Raw genomic sequence first — 19298 nt, 5'->3', positions numbered from 1 at the left:
ATGCGTCTATTTATATTCGTGGGCCAAAAGAGTGAGAGAGAGAGAGGGAGGGCTTTACAAAGACGCAAATCGTACAGTAGGTCTGTAGTCAAGAACGGAGAGCAAAGTGGCGTTCTTTGTATACTCATCTGGAATGACTCCTGAACTCATGAAGTGAAATTTCTATAATTAGTGTCTAGTTGTGGTGAGTCAGTGCGGCTAGACTCTCGTTATAGTTGCTTGATAAGTACTCTTGCATTTAAACCCGTGTCTCGCCGGAGTAGTGAGTCAAAAACCTTTTCTTGCTTGTATTCGTAAAAGCGGCGTAATTAAACCGGTTAAATGTGTAGCTTGTAATGTTTAAAAATGTTACTGGATTTGTAATAACCATATCGTTTTAACAATACCTTTTGGGAAAAACTCGGGCTGGTTATTGGTGCCATGTGCAGAAGAAATCTGGCTAGTTTGTTCATTTTTTCTGGCCTGGAAATTTGTTAATGGGAGCGGTCAGGGTCTGTGGGAGGAGATGGGAGCGGTCAGAGTCCGTGGGAGGAGATGGGAGCGGTCAGGGTCCGTAGGAGGAGATGGGAGCGGTCAGGGTCCGTAGGAGGAGATGGGAGCGGTCAGGGTCCGTAGGAGGAGATGGGAGCGGTCAGGGTCCGTGGGAGGAGATGGGAGCGGTCAGGGTCCGTGGGAGGAGATGGGAGCGGTCAGGGTCCGTGGGAGGAGATGGGAGCGGTCAGGGTCCGTGGGAGGAGATGGGAGCGGTCAGTGTCTGTGGGAGGAGATGGGAGCGGTCAGTGTCTGTGGGAGGAGATGGGAGCGGTCAGAGTCCATGGGAGTGAAGGGCCGCGGTCAGAGTCCGTGGGAGTGAAGGGGCGCGGTCAGAGACCGTGGGAGTGAAGGGGCGCAGTCAGAGTCCAGAAATGGACAGCATGGGGTCAGCGTCTGTGTTCAGAGTCTGTATGTGCGAATGGGCGTGGTTGGTGTGAGTGGGTGTGGCATTAACTATAATATGGGGTTAAAATGGAGTACTATACTGACTCAGTTCTCGCTATAGAGACTCGCGTGGTCTCTCAGCAGCAGCTTTTCGCTTCATAATGAAAGTCACGAAAGGCTCTGATTTGGTGTTTTGATTACTTTTTATTCCGTACATAATGCCTTTGTGCGTGAATGGCACTGAATGAAGGCAGCCGTAGCCTGATGCCAGCAGGAGCACAAAGCGGTCGGGGTATATGGCGAGTCTGGCATGCAGGCTCCTCTCTGGGCATGCCAACAACAACACACTCGAGTGACAGAGGACAAAAACAATAGGTCAAGCAATGGAGTTAAAAAGCGAAATAAACAGCCAAATACACAATCCTTATCAAGGCTAACATCACAGCGCGGTGATGACCGCTGCACAGAAACTTTCCAAAAATGTTTAAAAAAAAAAACAAACAAACAAAAAAACCCGAATTAATTAAAGATGTAGAAGTTTCAACAGTCTCCTTCGAGAGGGAAAAAAAACAGATGGAGAGTGGAAGAAAGTTCACTTATTTGGGCCCCTGCCAGTTTAATAAGCTCCTGTTTGGCCGCCGTGCTGTTGGCACATATCGAAATGCCACAGGGAGCTGGAAAAGTCAAACTGTATTCGAATGCTTATGAAAAACACTTGATATCCATGCCACAGGGTGTAACATGGGGGGGTGGGGGGAGTCCCCAAGATGGACCACAGAGCAGATAAGAGGCATGACGGGCTGCTCATGAGACAAAGACGGAGGATTCATGTTCCTCCTTTAACAGACGTTTGGCATCGTTGTTCCTTTGGCAGTCCAGAACGGATCGGCAGTGTTCGCTATTGAACATATACTCACATGCACGTAGACTAATACAAATTACGGACTCGCGTTTAAATGCACTTACGTGGCCTCGGCTTCCGTCGCGTCGAAGAAAAAGAAAAAAAAAAAAATCGATGCATAAATAAAATTGTAACCGGTCCATGCATTCGACAGTCTTCTGGATTAAAAAAATAAAGAAAGAAAGACAAGAAACAACTGATTGGAATCAGTTCCAGTTCACAGTCCAGTCTTCTCCGGTCTCTTGTTCTTCTCTCTCTCTCTCTCTCTCTCTCTCACACACACACACACACTTCCAGGCCGCGGTGTAGTTGTGCTGGTGTGTGATCAGAGGTGAGTGCTGTCCTGCGTGTTGAACCGGTGGCGATCCGTGTCCGATTTGCCGACGCAGGGTTTCCGCCCACCCCCCTGGTTGGGCACCAGAGACAGAGGATCAGGTCTGATCAGATACCTGCAGAATACAAACACAAGCGCTGCGGTTAAGATCAGACCGAAATGACAGTGTGCTCCGAGCGTCGATAAGGCTTACTGCTACAACTAAGGATGACTGCTTACGAGTACGTACCAGGATTGCGTTGTTATACGAATGATGTCATTGTGGTATACTCACACGACGTCGTGCAGCTCGAGCCGCGTATCAGGTGACGGGTTGATGAGGATGTAGGAGAGTCTGTTGCCCTGGTCGGTCATTCCGTCTTATTCCAGACAGCACGGATAAGGAGAGAGAGACAGAGAGCACACAGTCTGATACAGCCAGTAGAGCACCCTTAATACCGTAGCAGAATGAACAGATAAAGGGAGCACACTTCTGAAATCCCACAATGCTCTGCAGTTGGTCGTGTAGTGTACGAAAAACGCCGGCTAGGGGATTCGAAACAACCAATGATGTACGCTATATGGCCAAATGTATGTGGACACCTGACCATAACACCCTTATGAGGTCCTTCCCCAAATTTTTACCACAAAGCCGGAAATCTGTCTCTCGATGCTGTAGAATTACTATTCACTGGAACTACGAGGCACAGACCTGTTCCAGCATGTCAGTTCTGGGGTGCACAAAGCGAGCTACATGAAGACATGGGTTTCCAAGCTTGGAGTGGAAGAACTCGAGTGTCCTGCACAGAGCCCTGACCTCGACCCCACTGAACACCTTTGGGATGGACTGGAACTGGAGTCTCCTCACATCAACATCAGCGCCCGACCTCAACCTCACTCACGCTCTTGATCACAAATCCCCCACAAGCACGCCCCAAAATCTAGTGGAAACTCCAAACCAATGCCCATGGTTTTCATAGAATGGGATGTTCAATGGTCAGGTGTACATACTTTTGGCCGTGTAGTGTACTTTGCAGTTGGTAGGGTATAGGGAACAAACCTCAGACACACAGCCAGTATATTTATCCTCTATTTAAACAAAGACAATTGGACAGAGAAGTGTGCGTTTATTCTCCCCGAGATATCTCATCTCTTCAGAGTCGATGCCGCTAGTCAAAAGTGGTCATGTCACTATAAAGCAAAACAGAACCAGTACAAGCTGTTGCTTATCCAGAGCTTTGTAATGCAGGGATTAGATTTTTTCTATACATGTTTTATTTGAATACCCCTGCTCTTGAGAAAGAAAGAAAATGACCGAACGGTCACGTTAAGGTGTTTCTACAAAGCCGCGGTACATGAAAGAACTCTGCGGAAACAGATGTGAGAGGTGTTGGTTTGACACACACTTACTGAATCCAGATGGCGAGAGGCCGAGGTGCTTCATGCGTGTGCGCACCAGCGCGTTGAGCTCCTGCCTCTCGGAGCGGCGGAACAGGCTGAGTCTCTGCTGCGTGATCCTCTCGGCCGCGCTGCCCGCTCCCTTGGCACCACTCGACCCACGCCCGCTCTTCCGGCTCAGCCGCCGCGCCCATTGCATGCTCTTCCTCCTCAGCAGTGGGTGATCCGAGGCATGGGAGGACGAGGACGAGGAGGACAGTGGCTCGGACGAGGTGGAGTTGCGATGAGGGCCAGAGCGACAGAGCAGAGGCTCTCGGAGCTCCCGCGTGTCCTCATAGTCCTCCACCGTGATGGACACCTGAGACTGATGAGGAGGAAGCACGTGGACATGAGAACGAACCTTCTGAAGGAGCTTCTTCGGCTCTCTGTGAACTCGGGAGGGATACGATTATATTTGAAAACTGCGTTAGATGAAATGAACGTTGGATGTGGAATTACTGCTCGAATGGGGATGAAATTACACAGAAGAAAAGTTTATAGATAAAACGTTTACTACAAGTTTTCACATATGCAGAGGATGAAAACCCATGCGTGATATTAAATCTGAACCATAATCAAGGTTAATCATTTACATAAAGGTTCGTTTCCTTTTTGTTTGTGTTGGTGCTTTCTGAACGCTGGGAAATACAATGAAATACGTCAAGTAAGACTTTCAGATCCCTTAAAAAGTTGCATTTAGACGTCAATAAAAAATGTCGTACTTCAAACATCTGAAACATGGAAACTGTGAAAGCGAAGCCACATAGTTCACATCTGGAGTGGAATAGTGAAGATAACCCTGACTATCTTGCTGATTTGGTGTGTCGCTGCAGGTTTGTGTACCTCAGACACGGGGAGTTTATGAGCCTCTGTGCGGTAGATGCCGATGGGAATGTCTCCTGTGGAGGAACAGAGTTTCTGGTACAGCCGGCCATAAGTGCGGATCCACAAGTCCTCCTCTGTGATTTTCATCTAAAAGCACACGTCATTAATCATCATCATCATAGTCATCATAATCCTCATCATAGACATTATTATAGTCATTATCATCATCATAGTCATCATGATCCTTATCACTGTCATCACCTTAATCATTATCGTCATACTCAACATCGTCATCATCACCATTGTCATCATCGTAGTCATCATGATCATCATTACTGTCATCATCATTGTCATTATTATAGTCATCATCATCATTGTCAACATCATAGTCATCATGATCGTCATTATGGCCATCATCATAGTCATTATCATCATCGTTATTATGATTATCATATGATTATGATAATGATTATCATATCGTCATCATCATAGTCGTTATCATCATTATTGTCATCATCACTGTCATTATCATCATTATTGTCATAGTCATAGTCGTTATCGTCATCAATCATTATCATCATAATTATTGTAATCATAGTCATTGTTATCATCATTGTCTTCATCATAGTCATTATCGTCATCAGTCATTATCATCATCATGATAGTCATTATTGTCATCATCATAATCATAATTGTCATTCTCATCATCAGTCATTATCACCATTGTCATAATCATTATCGTCATCATGATAGTCATTATTGTCATCATCATTATCGTCATCAGTCATTATCGTCATCATGATAGTCATTATTGTCATCATAATCATTATCGTCAGTCATTATCGTCAGTGTCATAATCATAGTCATTATCGTCATCAGTCATTATCATCATCATGATAGTCATTATTGTCATCATCATTATCGTCATCAGTCATTATCGTCATCATGATAGTCATTATTGTCATCATAATCATTATCGTCAGTCATTATCGTCAGTGTCATAATCATAGTCATTATCATCATGGTCAGTCTTCATCCTCATCATAATAGTCATTATCGTCATCAGTCAGTCATTTTCGTCATTGTCATCATTATCGTCATCGTCTTCATCCTCATCATCATCATATTCATTATCGTCATCATCACATAGTCACAGTCGTCATTATCGTCAGTTATCATCACCTTAGTCATTATCACAACTTTTTTAATCGACATCATCGCTGCTGTCATCTCCATCATGTTTCCCATGATGATTGTAGGTACAATATAATGATCATCTCTGTCATCATGACAATGATAAAAAGTATGATGTGTAATTCTTTAATAAATAAATAAATATTGTAATCTTTGCTATGAAACTGCACATGAATATAAACCTGTAATTTACAACTGCACTACTGTCAAAGCTGCTGTTACAGAAAATTAATCAACACCTTCTGACCAATCAGAAGTGAAAATGATGATGATGATGATGATGATGATGATGATCATACTCACTGCACACAGGAAGCCTGAGCCAGGCATAGAGTCCAGTCCCAGCAGCAATCTGGTGATGGAGATCATGTAGTCCTTCACAAAGGACTTACACACACACACACACACACACACACACACACACACACACACACACACACCACAAACAACAGAGATCACTTCATTATCTAGTGTATATCGCTTTCTGCTCTGAGATCATCACATGAAGAACACGTGAGTGTGGATTACCGGTTCGGCTGTTACCTGATACAGCAGTGTGTCCAGCATGCTGACACTGAACACCTTCCCTGCAGCAAAGGGCAAGCGGAACATGAAGACCAAGTTGGAGCCTCGCTCTCGCTCCTTCTGCAGGGTGGAGCACACAAATCACGCACCGATTAGCTTACAGCGCTCGCCAAAACACACACTACTACCGTGGCATTATATCGAGTCTCTGAGTTTAAGCAGCAGAAGCAGTCGGTGGTGAAACAGGACCGACCTTCTCCAGTTTGGAGAGGGCGAGTGAGTAGTGGTCTTTCACTCTGAACTGCATGAAGCGCATGTTGGCTGGGTGCGTGAGTTCTGTGATAATGCTGAGAGCTGGGAAAAGCCTGTGGGACAAAACAGTTTGTTTACTCAGTTTGTTCAAATGTCCACTTAAACACTGGTTAGTTTAAAAAAAAAAAAAAAAAAGAAGAAGAAGAAAAAACCTCAAGCCCTCTAATCACTGCTTAGCAACAGCTCCTATGTGGCGTTATCTCAGTCGAGCTTCAGGCACCAGACGTATTTTAAATTAGAAGATCCAGAGATTGTGCCAAAGGGACTCGTAAAAGTGACTCCAGACACCCAGATACCGTTTTCTGATACAGATACATTTCCAAAGCCAACTAACAAATTTCTACTCATTTCATCTGTGTGGAAATGTTAGGCCTAGCGCTGAAATGAGCTGAACGGTCATATCTCCTTGCTCAAAGATGTTTAGTTGGTTATATGAGCTGCGTTTAAGGTGTGCACAAAATAATGTAGTTAAATTTATGCTCAATCAACGTTTTAGCTAGCTAATCTTTGCTGAACCGTAGAAATTACGCGCCACTTAAAACGGGCATGACCATAAAGACACCGGGCCTCATTTATCTAGGTTGACCATACGTCCTCTTTTTCCGACCTTAAAAAAAAAGCATCTAAATTTGAGAAAATGTCCGGGATTCGGTTTTAGTTTCATTATGATGTGCTTATGGTCGCATCGCTTTAACCCGTTTCTGTAATTCCCACCTTCTCGCACACCGATTGGTCGATTATAAAAGGCTTGCAGCAACTACTGGCGAAATCCCTGCCTCTCAACCGTTAGCCTACTCTCAGGGAACGCGCGAATGCGAAGCGCTGTTGTCGATTGACAATAGCAGCAAATTCCAGCTGTCCTGAGTCGAAACAACGCCCGTGCCCATATAAGGTCATTTTGTACTTCATGTTATCGCATCGCTTCGTATTACACGGCCATTCAAATGCGTAAATGATGGCGGAAGGTACACTCGTGGCATCTGATATTTTATCTTATTCCACGGACATTCAAAAGGATGTAGGAAAAAACGTCAAACGTGTGCAGAGTGAAAACAACTTTTTTCTGCGCTAATATGAGGAAGAAACCTTGAGAGGAACCAGACTCAGAAGGGAACCCGTCCTCACCTGCATTCACAGTAACACTGTTTTCAACGCTATTAATTAAGTCCTTGCTAATGTTATAAAGAACACGCCCAGTAGCCTTGGACACTATTTAAACCAAAACAAGCACAGCTAAATAAAATGCTGTGATTTCCCTGATTGATAAATACTAAATAGGTTACTCAATTCGGTATCAGCATCGGTATCAGTGCAGGTATCGACGATTACTGAAAAACACGTCCTCCTGCTCAGGCTGACAAAAAATAAATAAATAAAAAGGTATTGATGCAACCCTAAGACAGACAGCGCAGTACTTAGCTAGCTAATATACTGTAGCTAGCTGTTTAATGGAAATTATTATGTGCACAGCAGGTGAAGTCGAGGTGCTTTCTTTTTGCAGCAGAGCTGTAATAACATCCTGCGCACTGCTCAATTATTAACGAGGGATTACACTAGATATCTGCAGGTCAAGGTGTCACGTCTACGTGTTGTGGGGGGGGGTCAGCAAAACGCACTTAAATATTCATTTCCAGGCACATTTATCGCCCACATCAAAGAGGTGAAGAGGCCATCGTTCATGCACACTCATAATCAGCACCTGAAGAGCGTCTGTACGTTCACGATGGTTTTAGCGTCGGCCATGTAGTCCTCCTCGGCGATCATCGAGCTCTCCTTATCCACCACCACCATGGTGTCTGCGAATGTCACGCCGCAGCGCAAGAGACTGTCCAGACTACACACAAACACACATTTAACACACAAGTAAGGAGCAGAAGAAGGAATTTCTCATTAGCGAGAAGGCGAGTATGGAGTAAAGGAAACGCCTGAGGCTTCTCTTACTTGTCGATGGATCCCACGGTGTAGAAGACCATGGGGAACCAGCAGATAGCCTCGAGGAAGTCTGCTTCAGGTCTGAGAACGAGCGAGCCCACACGCACATACATACACAAACAAGAAATAAAAGTAATACTCATTAGTGTGGGTGGTTCGATTTGTACCTGCTGGGAGTGGGTTTTGATTGCCGAGGTTTAGACACGTAGAATATTCCAGCCCGGAGTGGTTGGTTAGACTGCCATGGCTGGGTTTTTTATTTTGTAATTGTTTTGCACTGAAGCTACAAATAAAGCGAGATTACACCTACTAGAAACAATTTCGTCCTCAGTGTGGAGGCAGAATTGTATATAATATATATTCCAATTTAGATCCGTATATGCTACTCTAACCCATTTCTTTTCCAATTTATTTCTACTCAAAACCTCAACCTATTTTTTTTTTTGTTTTTTTTTTTGCCGCTGCTGAGATTTTATCTCACAGAGATAGGGTGTAATTTGTACTTTGATTGGATGATGTGTGCTCAGTAGATTTTCTTTTAAAGGCCTTTTGAGAACTGCATGACTCACTCACTTTCAGTACGCGTTTTATCCTTTTCAGGATGGCGGTGGAGCCGAGGACACGAGGCGTGAGGTGGGAATGTACGGTGGTGCGTGAAAGTCTGTGAACCCTTTCGAATTTTCTATATTTCTGCATAAGTATGACCTAAAATATCATCGGGGACCAGTCGTAAAAGTAGTTAAAGAGAACCCAATTAAACAAATGAGATAAAAATTATTATACTTGGTCATTTATTTATTGAGGGAAATGGTACAATATTACATATGTGTGAGGGGTAAAAGTGTGTGAACCGTTGCTGTCAGTATGTGGTGTGAGCTCCTTGTGCAGGAATAACTGCAGATAAACGTCTGGGGTAAGTGTCGATCAGTCCTGCACGTCGGCTCGGAGGAGTTTTATCCCGTTCCTCGGAACAGAACGGCTTCATCTCTGGGATGTTGGTGTGTTTCCTCACAGGAACTGCTTGCTTCAGGTTCTTCCACAACGTTTCTATTGGATTAAGGTCAGGACTTTGACTCGGCCGTTCCAAAACATTCACTTTATTCTTCTTTAACCGTTCTTTAGTAGAACGACTTGTGTGTTTAGGATCGTTGTCTTGCTGCATGACCCACTTTCTTGTCAGATTCAGATCATGGACAGATGTTCTGAGATTTTCCTTTAGAGTTCTCTGGTATACTTCAGAATTTATTGTTCCATCAATGAAGGCGAGTCGTCCTGGTCCAGATGCAGCAAAACAGTCCCAAACCATGACACTACCACCACCATGTTTCACAGATGGGGTCAGGTTCTTATCCTGGAGTGCAGCGTTTTCCTTTCTCCAAACATAACGCTTCTCATTTAAACCAAAAAATTCTATTTTGGTCTCCTCCATCCACAAAACCTTCTTCCAATAGCCTTCGGTCTTGTCCACATGATCTTTAGCAAATGCAGACAAACAGCAATGTTCTTTTTGTAGAGCAGTGACTTTCTCCTTGCAACCCTGCCATGCACACCGTTGTTCAGTGTTCTCCTGATGGTGGATTCATGAACGTTAACATTAGCCAATGTGAGAGAGACCTTAAGTTTCTGAGAAGTTACCCTGGGTTCCTTTGTGACCTCGCAGACTATTACACGTCTTGCTCGAGGAGTGATCTTTGTTGGTCGACCACCCCTGGGGAGGGGAACCATGGTCTTGAATCTCCTCCACAATCTGCCTGACTGCGGATTGGTGGAGTCCAAACTCTTTAGAGGTTTTTTTTAAAAAACCTTTTCCATCCTGATGAGTCAACAAGTCTTTTTCTGAGGTTCTCAGAAATCTCCTTTGTTCGTGCCACGATACGCATCCACAAACATGTGTTGTGAAGATCAGACTCTTGGTACTTTGATCACACAAACCTTTAATAAATCAGGAACTGAGTGTACGTCTTCTCAAGTGTACATGGTAATAAAGGTAGATAAAAAGTACTTGTATATTTTAAAAATGAAATCTTGGCAAAATTGAAGAAAAAAAAAAAAAAAAAGCAAACTTCAGATGCTAAACGTAATTCGTCTGATTTCGACTACATTCAGAGTCAAGTAGGAAATTGTGCATATTTAAGAAGTAAAAAATCTACTTCAATAAGGCGTATACCCAAGAACAAAAATACCAATAAAGCAATACTTTGAAAAAACAAAACAAACCAAAAAAACAAAACAATGCTCAGGGTAGTGTTGAGGAACAAATACAGCCTGATATAGTTATATCTTTCCTTTCAATCCAGTTAGAGGTCGGTTTCTCCAGAACCGCCAAGAAATGAGATTAAAAAAGGAATAAAATAAGCGAAAGCTGATTATCTTCAACGTGAGGTGACTTAAACGTCCACCCGATGTCTTTTCCCCGGTGTCTCTGATCGGATTCGCCCGAACTGACAACTGAAGTCTGTGCGATGAAATCCTACCTGCAATCAGTAAATGGGAAGCATTAAAACGAATGACTCAGAGCTTCATCCCGTCTGATCGCATCAAAGGTCTGTCGTGTGCCGAATCACTTTTCCTTCACAGGCGAAACCGCGGCGATTAGCTTGCGTGTTTTAACGAGGGCTGCTGCGGCGTGACGGACACGGGGTCACGGCTGGTGAGTGAAATAAAAATGTCACGGCGAGGACTTAATATACGACATGATTCGTGAACGAATATTCCAGATAAGAAATAACTAAAAATATCTATTTATGTTTAATCTTCCGTATCAGTCACACCGCTGATCCTACGACTGAGGTGTCATCTGGGTTGATATTATGTTTTTTAAAAAAATCTGTATATAAATATAAGGCGAAAGACATTTTAAAAGTTTCCTTCATAAATTTTTTGAAAAAAAAACCCAGTGCGCATATTTTTGGAGAAATAGCTTAACGCTTATTAACAAAATATACATCACTGGCCCAAGTTACTAATAAATCCCTTTACCTTCAAATACAATCATTAAAACACTTCAAATACATTAAGAAATAGACCAACGTTAGCTAAACCCTGATGCAGTTTTCAGTTTAAAAGCTCAGATAATGCCAGGTTAGTTAGCTATGTTAGCCACACAGCTAGCAGTTGCATTAGATGGTGCTAATCAGCTAGCTAGCCACTGAGGTGTGTAAATATGGTGAATCTGCAGCACAAAACTAGCCTAATTATAAAAGTATAAACCCTTATTGCACATATTTACTCGTTTGTTGTCGTTTTATCGAACGAAATCTTGATGTCATCCCATTGGCTGATCATTTTATCCTGATGTCATTTCCTGGAGGTGTAAAGTGAGACGTACAGCCGGACGGACGCTGTTGCTTTTTGACTCACATGCTCTCCAGCAGGAGCACGATGGGGTTCAGCTCCTTCCTGGGTCTGTAATACGCTCGCAGAGGCACGATGAAGTTGTAGAGGCCGTTACCGGCGCTTTCAGCCGACACGATGATCAGCTTGTTCTTGAAACCGTACGAGCGAGCGTCCTCGTAGGGCATGTGATGGCACGCCTGGGACACGGGGAGAAGAAAGGAACATGGACTTGAAGAGACCCGACTTGAAGAGCGCATAAATAAACACCTCCAGCGTAAAAAAATGAAGGAATCGAACACCTCGGGGACTGTGAGACTCAAATCTGCCTTAACGTCTGGTAATAATCAAGACAGGGGAATCTGCCAAGCATATACGTCATAATTCTTATCCGTTTATAGCTACATTTAATATTTAAGCTAGCTCCTGTTCTCACTTATGTTACAGCAGCTATAAAATCGCCAGCCTCTCTTTTTTTCTCTCTCTCTCAAGTTAATAAAACAAACAACGCAGCTTGCCGTAAACGCCTCTGTAGCGAAGACGTCGGAAAAGGTCTAGCTTTTACCGCTGACTGTTGCAAAGCGCTGACACTGGAGACTCCTTCCAGGAACGTTAAATAAACGTCTCCTTACAGAAAACTTCGCCGCATGGACAGTTACACGCTTTCGTAATCCATTCATGCAGATCATCCGCCATCCGTCCACCGAGTCCCTGTGTAAGCTGTTACTATGGAAACGATAACTGAAAGAAGACTCACCTTATCGAGGCGAAGGCAGCAAAAGGGCATCTTCTCCTGCAGGAGGTGGCAGAGCGCAGGAGAACTTCCAATGTACGGGGAGTTCAGTGGGTAACCCTTTACCCACCTGCTCCAAACACACACACACACACACACACACACACACACAGATACACACATGTTGGTTTTACTGTGTTTGTTATTTACAGGTAAATAATCTCTCGCTATGTCTTCACTGAACCCTAACCTCAATCCATTTATTAATTAATACTAACCCTAATTTTGAACCTCGTCGTCTACTTACTCGCCCTGCGCTCCCCACCACTGGCCCTTGTGCTCTCCTTGCCCCAACACGTCCTCTTCCTCCTCCTCCTCTTCTTCTTTGCCATCCTCTCCCCCCTCGTCCTCTGATTGGTCCCCCAGCAGGTCGAAGGTGTGGCTGTGGACACCATCCACAAGTTCCAGCACTGGAGCGATGCTGTGCCTCCTGTCCTCACCTGATCCACCCACAGGGGGCGGGGCCAACGTGTTGCCACCACCCACTTCCACGCGCGTTCCGCTGCGTCCAGTCCTGCCCGTGCTCAAAGCCACGCCCCCTGGGCCAGAGCCTTCGGGGCTGCTATCGCTGGAGTCGTGCAGGTCTATGGCCACCGTGCCTGCAGGGTAAGATTAGCATGTGACCACACAGGAGCGGCGTTATGAAGTTAGCAGTTTAATAATAAACACGTCTTCCATAACAAATCCGCCCCCAAGTCCAAGTTTTTAACTTAAAGCAATTCTCAGCACATCAAGTCCATGTTCTGTAGACTAAATCCCGGCGCCATCTCACCAGCATCTGGCATGTTGGATGAAGACGTAATTCCAACGGTTATTACGGTAATTACCGTACTTCCATATCTGCATTTTACTTCACATAAAATGTTCGACTTTTCCCTCAGCACATTTCCAAAGGCGTGGTCACGTAGCTTCACCTTTAAGTAAAATATTTATGGCTTTAAAGCACAGTGACTAGAAAGTAGAGTTCTTTTTTTTTCTTCAATCTAAAAATGTAAATACAAATAAATAAATAATAAAAAACAGGGAACGTGAGCTATCTCTTACTATGAATATTAGCTGCACTTAGCACTGTTTGCATTATGATCGCTAGCGATTAGCACGCACGCTAGATTTGATTGCCAGAGCTAGTGGTGTGCTAGCTAGCGTTGTTGGAGGTAGGAAAATAGCTGTGCATGGCAGGTTTATTAAAAATGTCTTTCTAACCGGCTACTTTTGGTTTGATATTTGAAATCTTTTTTTTTTTTGGTTCAGCGTTCAGTGTCTATAGCGAAAAAAATGTCATCTTTTTCTCTGTGGTCACTGGGATGGCGGCGTTACAGACAGGATTTCATTTCCAACCCGTTTCACTAGGTGGAGATGTTGGACTAATAGGCGTGTCTGTCATAATCTGAGACGTCTATATTATTAAAAGTGTGCCCACACTTTTCCCTTAAGTTCCTGTTCAGCACTTCAGTACAAAGAACGCAACCGCCACGCACCTGATTAAAAAAACAACAACACTATCTTCACCCTTATCTTCTGTTCGGCTTAGAATTTTTTTATTTTTTTTTTTACTGAGCAACCGAGCGAACCTCAACATGAGTTTTGAAAACGGGTGGAACGTCTTTTACGTGTCTGTTTCCACTCACGTGCTTTTTATTGCTAATAACCGAGATAACTCGTGTGTTAAATTGTGACTATAAAATAACGCCGTTAAACCGTTTAGTTTTAGAGTCTTACTCCTAAATCAGTTTTCGGATTCCTAACCATAACAACACGCTATTCAGATGAATCCAATTATAATGATGTTTATTAACAACTACTGTGTAATACAGGATGAGTGCAATAGTCGTGTGGATGTACAATCACGCGTTTTCTCTGGAACCGCTGTGCTACAGGGTGCGTTTTAAATCCAATAAATACTCCGTCATATCATCTCCTATGTTTCCAAGACGATAAAAAAAAACAACCCAGAGTCACCCCCAACAACAGCAGCTCAGCACTGTTCAATATCGATAGTTCGTGCACCTGACAAATGTAACATAACTGAAAAAAATAGATGGTCAGTTTGTTAGCCGTTCGATTTGATTTTTATAGTGCTTTTAACAATAGCCACTCAGTACGTTTACATGGACAACGATAATCCGATATGAACCCGATTAAGACGATACTCTGATTAAGAAACGAGCATGTAAACAGAGATTATTGATGACCTTAATCCGACTAAAGTCATACTCGAAGTGAACACAAATGGAATGAAGGCGTGTGGAGTATTCCTGTTTTAATCGCATTATCGACGTGCGTTACAGACACGTACACACCTTAATCACACTATTAACGTCGTGTTGGAGTTTTCTCCGCATTGTGCGACAGGACACGTACACGCACGGCAGCGCTCGACCGTTTGACGGCAAACACAAGAGCACGGCTGCGTCCCAAACCGCGTACTTACCTGCTGTATAGTAGGAAGTGAAATACACGTATCTCAGCTACTATATAGACGGTAAGTACGCGGTTTGGGACGCAGCCCACGGCTTCAAGCAGTCGTCTATTAGCACGTACAGCACGACTAATAATTAACCGCACTCGAAGCTTTCGTAAAATTAAACAGGAAACACCCAAAACTGTATACGGAACCATAACGAAGACCAACTGTATGTCGATACGTGAAATTCTGGAGGGAACGTCGGACGGCGTGGCGCGGTGACGTAATGACGTGTGCCGTTAATCCATCTATGTTCTATAACATGTAACATGGGAACATGAAAGGAGTATGTAAACACCTTAATCAGAATATTATACGTCTTATTCAGAATAAGGTCAGTAATTCGATCACTGCTGTCCGTGTAAACGTGGTCAGTGTTATGAACCCGGATGTAGATTTAGATATTAAAGTTCCTGCGAAGAAAATCTTAAGCACTTAAGAGCTGCAGCCCGGTTAATGGAAAAGTGGGCTAAAATGGACAGGAACCAGCTCATGTCATCAACACCTAACCGAATTGACGGCGAGTGGAGATGTAAGCACGTATTAAGGAGAAGAAAAAAAAAGGTCTCATACAAGACGTGTTTGGTCGTGGGACCTTAAACGTGCGCCTATGAAAGGAAAAAGAAAAAAAAAAGTATTGCTACGTGGTTAATAGAGCAGATTCTACAAACACCCTAATGTTCATGTAACCACATGAACATAATTATGAACCCCTGACTGACCCATGCTGGCGATGATGCTGTGGACAGGCAGACGTGTGAGTCCATGGTAGATGGTTTGCGGTACGCCTCTGGCGCTGTCCCCGGAGCCCCTGCTGGGTTCTCTGTGGCCCCGGACGAAGGCCGAGTTCTCCTCTTTGGAGATGTTGATGTAGAAGCAGATGTCTGAAGCGCCCATGATGTGGCACGGGCCAGGGTTCAGCAGGATGTTGGCCGTGTCCAGTCTCCGTACGGCAATAAGGCACACGCCGTATCTGTCAATACACACACACACACACACACACACACTGAAAGTCCAGGGACATTGTGCATGCATTAAGACTCGATATCAAGATGATATCAAGTCAAATCATTTTCTCTGACAGTAGTGCAGCTGCAAATCCTACATTTATATATACTATAGAAATGATACAAGAGCGTTATATATATACATATATATATATATATATATATACACATATATATATATACGTACATATAATGCGCTTGTATCATTTCTATAGTAACGGCTTGTTCACAGGGACTCGTACTGCACACGGTCCTATTAAAACTGTCTGTAAGGAGATGTTTATTTATTTAACATCTATGGAAGGAGTCTCCAGTGTCAGCGCTTTGTAACCGTCAGAGGTAAAGCTGTAACTTTACGTCTTCAGGATAGAGGAGTTGACGCTATGTGGTTTCCGTGGCAATGTGACAAGCTCATTGTTTCGTTCCACACCGTCGCACATAACTACAAATGGATGAAACGTACACAGAGTGAGCGGCGCTTTAATAAGTAAACCATTCCGGTTGTTTTTAAATCGCCGTGGCATAAGAGGAATAAAACACTTCAGGATGCTCTTAGAAAAGAATCAACTTTTGCCTGGTAACTGTAACTCCGCTCCATCACTGATGATTTAACTCATAAAAACCCCGCCCCAAAGCGTTTTATTCCATACACAGTTTACATCATATGGGTGTTTATTAGCGGTTGCGTTGTATTAAATATACAGTATGAGCCTGTAGATACACAACATATAATCTTGCAAGACCGACAGTATTCAAACGCAGAAAATGTTAACCGAGATGTACGACGTGCGACGTACGACAAACTGTCGGGTTTAAATCCCAGGTTATGATTGTAATCATTCCTATCGCACCAACTGCACCTGATGCACGGGTGACGGATGCTGTTCCATAACCGCTCTCACTATTAACCGTGATGGGAAGGAAAGCAATTTTGAAGATGAGGTGCTGGTTAGAAACACCGCAGAGCAAATTGGGCATTGCAAAACAACATTATGGGATCTCTAGAAAAAGAAAGAGAACCCCTGGGGGAGTGTAACAGCGCAGCAGCTTAGGACAGAAATCAGTAGAGCTTTGAAGAAAATAAATAAATAAATAAATCCGAGTCGCATCCGAAGGACTCGAACGCAAATTTTTGTAAAAAAAAAAAAATAAAATTCAATACAACGCTTTCATCAGCACCAGAAGTAAAGAAAGGGGCTCGAATACACACACAACTCACTTCTTGTGTGCGTGGAATGAGGCGAAGGTGAAGCTCTTGCCCTGGTACTCCCCGAAAAACTTGCTCTCCTCCAGCCGGATGTGATGCACCTCGTTGGCCGAGCAGCGGCGGTACGTGCGCTGCCATTGGTCGGCTGAGTTTGCTCCTCCTTCCCTTTGGCACAGGAGAAGAAAAAAAAACAACAAAAAAACATCAATGACCTTTTTAACGATTCACACCTCACTCCTCCAACATTAGACAACACAACACACAATCCTAATCTCCAAATATCACACCTCTTCAAGGCATCAGGCTGGAATAAGGCAACGCCCAGTAAAATAGGACCTGGCCAATGGAACGGTCCCGTAAGCCATAATTCCCAATGAACACACATTGAGAATTCGGTTTATCTTGCAGTGAACAATCCGTAGGCAAAGGGTCATGGGTGTCAATACTTTAGTCTTCTCAAACATGTTGAGTGTGATGTTAAAATACAAGAAAAATACACACAAGGGGACACCTCATACTTGTAGGCGCATACTGTTAGTAAACATGATGTTAATATTAGTTAATATCAGTATACATTATGTTATCTCCTACGTAGCGAGCGTATATAGTGAATAGGAAGAGATTTACAAAGTACGAAATGTAAAAACAGGCGAAATATTAGCAACAGGAAAACATACTGTGGGTAAATAAGTAACTAAACAAACAAACAAATAAATAAATGTAGAAACATTACACTCAATACGACGAAAAAAATATTTTGGTAAGAAAATAAAACTTCCCTATAGTTAGAGACGTTTTCGTTTTTCGGTAAAAACACTACTGTGATGTTTGACCAATCGGTGTCCTGCACAGTTTCTAGCTCCGCCCACATGTCCCTGTTCATTTCTCTTAGCACCCTGATGAACAGAGAAACCAAACTCAACATACCGAATCGCAGTAAGAGACACTCGGCAAGGGAAACAACGACAAAATCTAGAATCGCTCATTTGTTCCCGTAGCGTCTGGAAAAGCGTGATTAGATCGGAAAACTGGAAGTACCGATTTGGAAAATATCCAACTTCTGAGCACAATGCATTACAGATAACGGCTGTCATGATATTAAACGTTGCACAAGTGTTACACAAGTCTGACTCGATGGACCTAATGGACTTCCTAGACAGAGGTGGCGAGTATTCCATTAAGATACAACAGTGTAATTAATTACATGCTGAAACTCTTGGATCAATTAGGAGAGGACTCTTGGAAACCATTAAAACCATTAGATCCTGATGGAAAGTGTTTAATGGGCTTCACTAGGAGCCGTTTCACATTAAGCAGTGAAATGGTGTTTGTGAGGTTACGGACCTGCTAAGGGGCTGAAAGGCTCCTCCTCGCTGCCTGAAGGTTTCTAAAGGCGCTGTTCTGAAAATAAAACACGCACTGTAGGTAAAAATTCAGGTCTGTGTGTGTGTGTGTGTGTGTGTGACTTGAGTTGCAGACATGGCAGAATTTAGCAACAATAAGAATCAGAGTGTGTGTGTGTGTGGGGGGGGGGGGGGTCGGGCGGGGTTTGGGAGGGAGATGGGATATGGTTTTAGCCATTTGTGAGAGTCCTCATAATGTCAGGATAGTGTCAAATGTCCTCATAATCACCTGGTCCTCACAAAATAAATGATACTTTTACAAAAAGACAGCCAAAACAGTTCCTTTTGGTTAGTGAGGTTAAGGTCAGAGCTAGGTTCATTTAGTCTTCGTCTTCCGTAAGCGTTTTATCCAGGTCAGGTCCAGGGAGGTGATGGATCCGAAGTCAGTACCGGGAACACTGAATACGAGGCGGGAAAACCATCGCACCATGCACACACACACACTCATACACGGGGCAATTTAGAGTCACCAATTCATCTACCAGCATGTTTCTGAGAGGCAGGAGAGCTCGGAGGAAACCCACACAGACAGTAAGAGTAACCCGAGCTCAGGATCGGACCGGGAACCGTGGAGCTGTGAGGCAGCAAGAGGACACGCTGTACCACCTGAATTCAATTCAATTTGACCTGTCTAGCACTTTTAGCAATAGGCAACATCGCCAAGCAGCTTTACAGATATTCGGATGTGGATTTAGATCCCTAATGAGCAAGCCAGAGGCAACAGTCACGAGGAC

At 43.6% G+C, this 19298-nt stretch overlaps 1 protein-coding gene across 1 annotated transcript in view; it reads right to left on the bottom strand.

The window, feature by feature from the left end:
* Positions 1 to 361: 361 nt before the first annotated feature.
* LOC128600242 (potassium channel subfamily T member 2) overlaps positions 362 to 19298 on the bottom strand; it is a 93745-nt gene continuing 74808 nt past the window's right edge. Inside the window, exons 16-30 of the mRNA XM_053612573.1 lie at positions 18506 to 18562; positions 17174 to 17326; positions 15670 to 15920; positions 12731 to 13082; positions 12448 to 12553; positions 11718 to 11890; positions 8367 to 8438; positions 8125 to 8259; positions 6367 to 6478; positions 6132 to 6233; positions 5892 to 5975; positions 4413 to 4541; positions 3543 to 3894; positions 2428 to 2512; positions 362 to 2268 (exon numbers count right to left, since the gene is read on the bottom strand). Of these exons, the coding sequence (XP_053468548.1) occupies positions 2145 to 2268; positions 2428 to 2512; positions 3543 to 3894; positions 4413 to 4541; positions 5892 to 5975; positions 6132 to 6233; positions 6367 to 6478; positions 8125 to 8259; positions 8367 to 8438; positions 11718 to 11890; positions 12448 to 12553; positions 12731 to 13082; positions 15670 to 15920; positions 17174 to 17326; positions 18506 to 18562 (2287 nt within the window). The 3' untranslated portion in view covers positions 362 to 2144. The remainder of the gene's footprint in view (positions 2269 to 2427; positions 2513 to 3542; positions 3895 to 4412; positions 4542 to 5891; positions 5976 to 6131; positions 6234 to 6366; positions 6479 to 8124; positions 8260 to 8366; positions 8439 to 11717; positions 11891 to 12447; positions 12554 to 12730; positions 13083 to 15669; positions 15921 to 17173; positions 17327 to 18505; positions 18563 to 19298) is intronic.

The sequence above is a fragment of the Ictalurus furcatus genome, chromosome 24 (assembly GCF_023375685.1).
Source record: "Ictalurus furcatus strain D&B chromosome 24, Billie_1.0, whole genome shotgun sequence".
NCBI classification, from domain to species: domain Eukaryota; kingdom Metazoa; phylum Chordata; class Actinopteri; order Siluriformes; family Ictaluridae; genus Ictalurus; species Ictalurus furcatus.
This window is presented reverse-complemented; position numbering and strand designations above follow the sequence as displayed.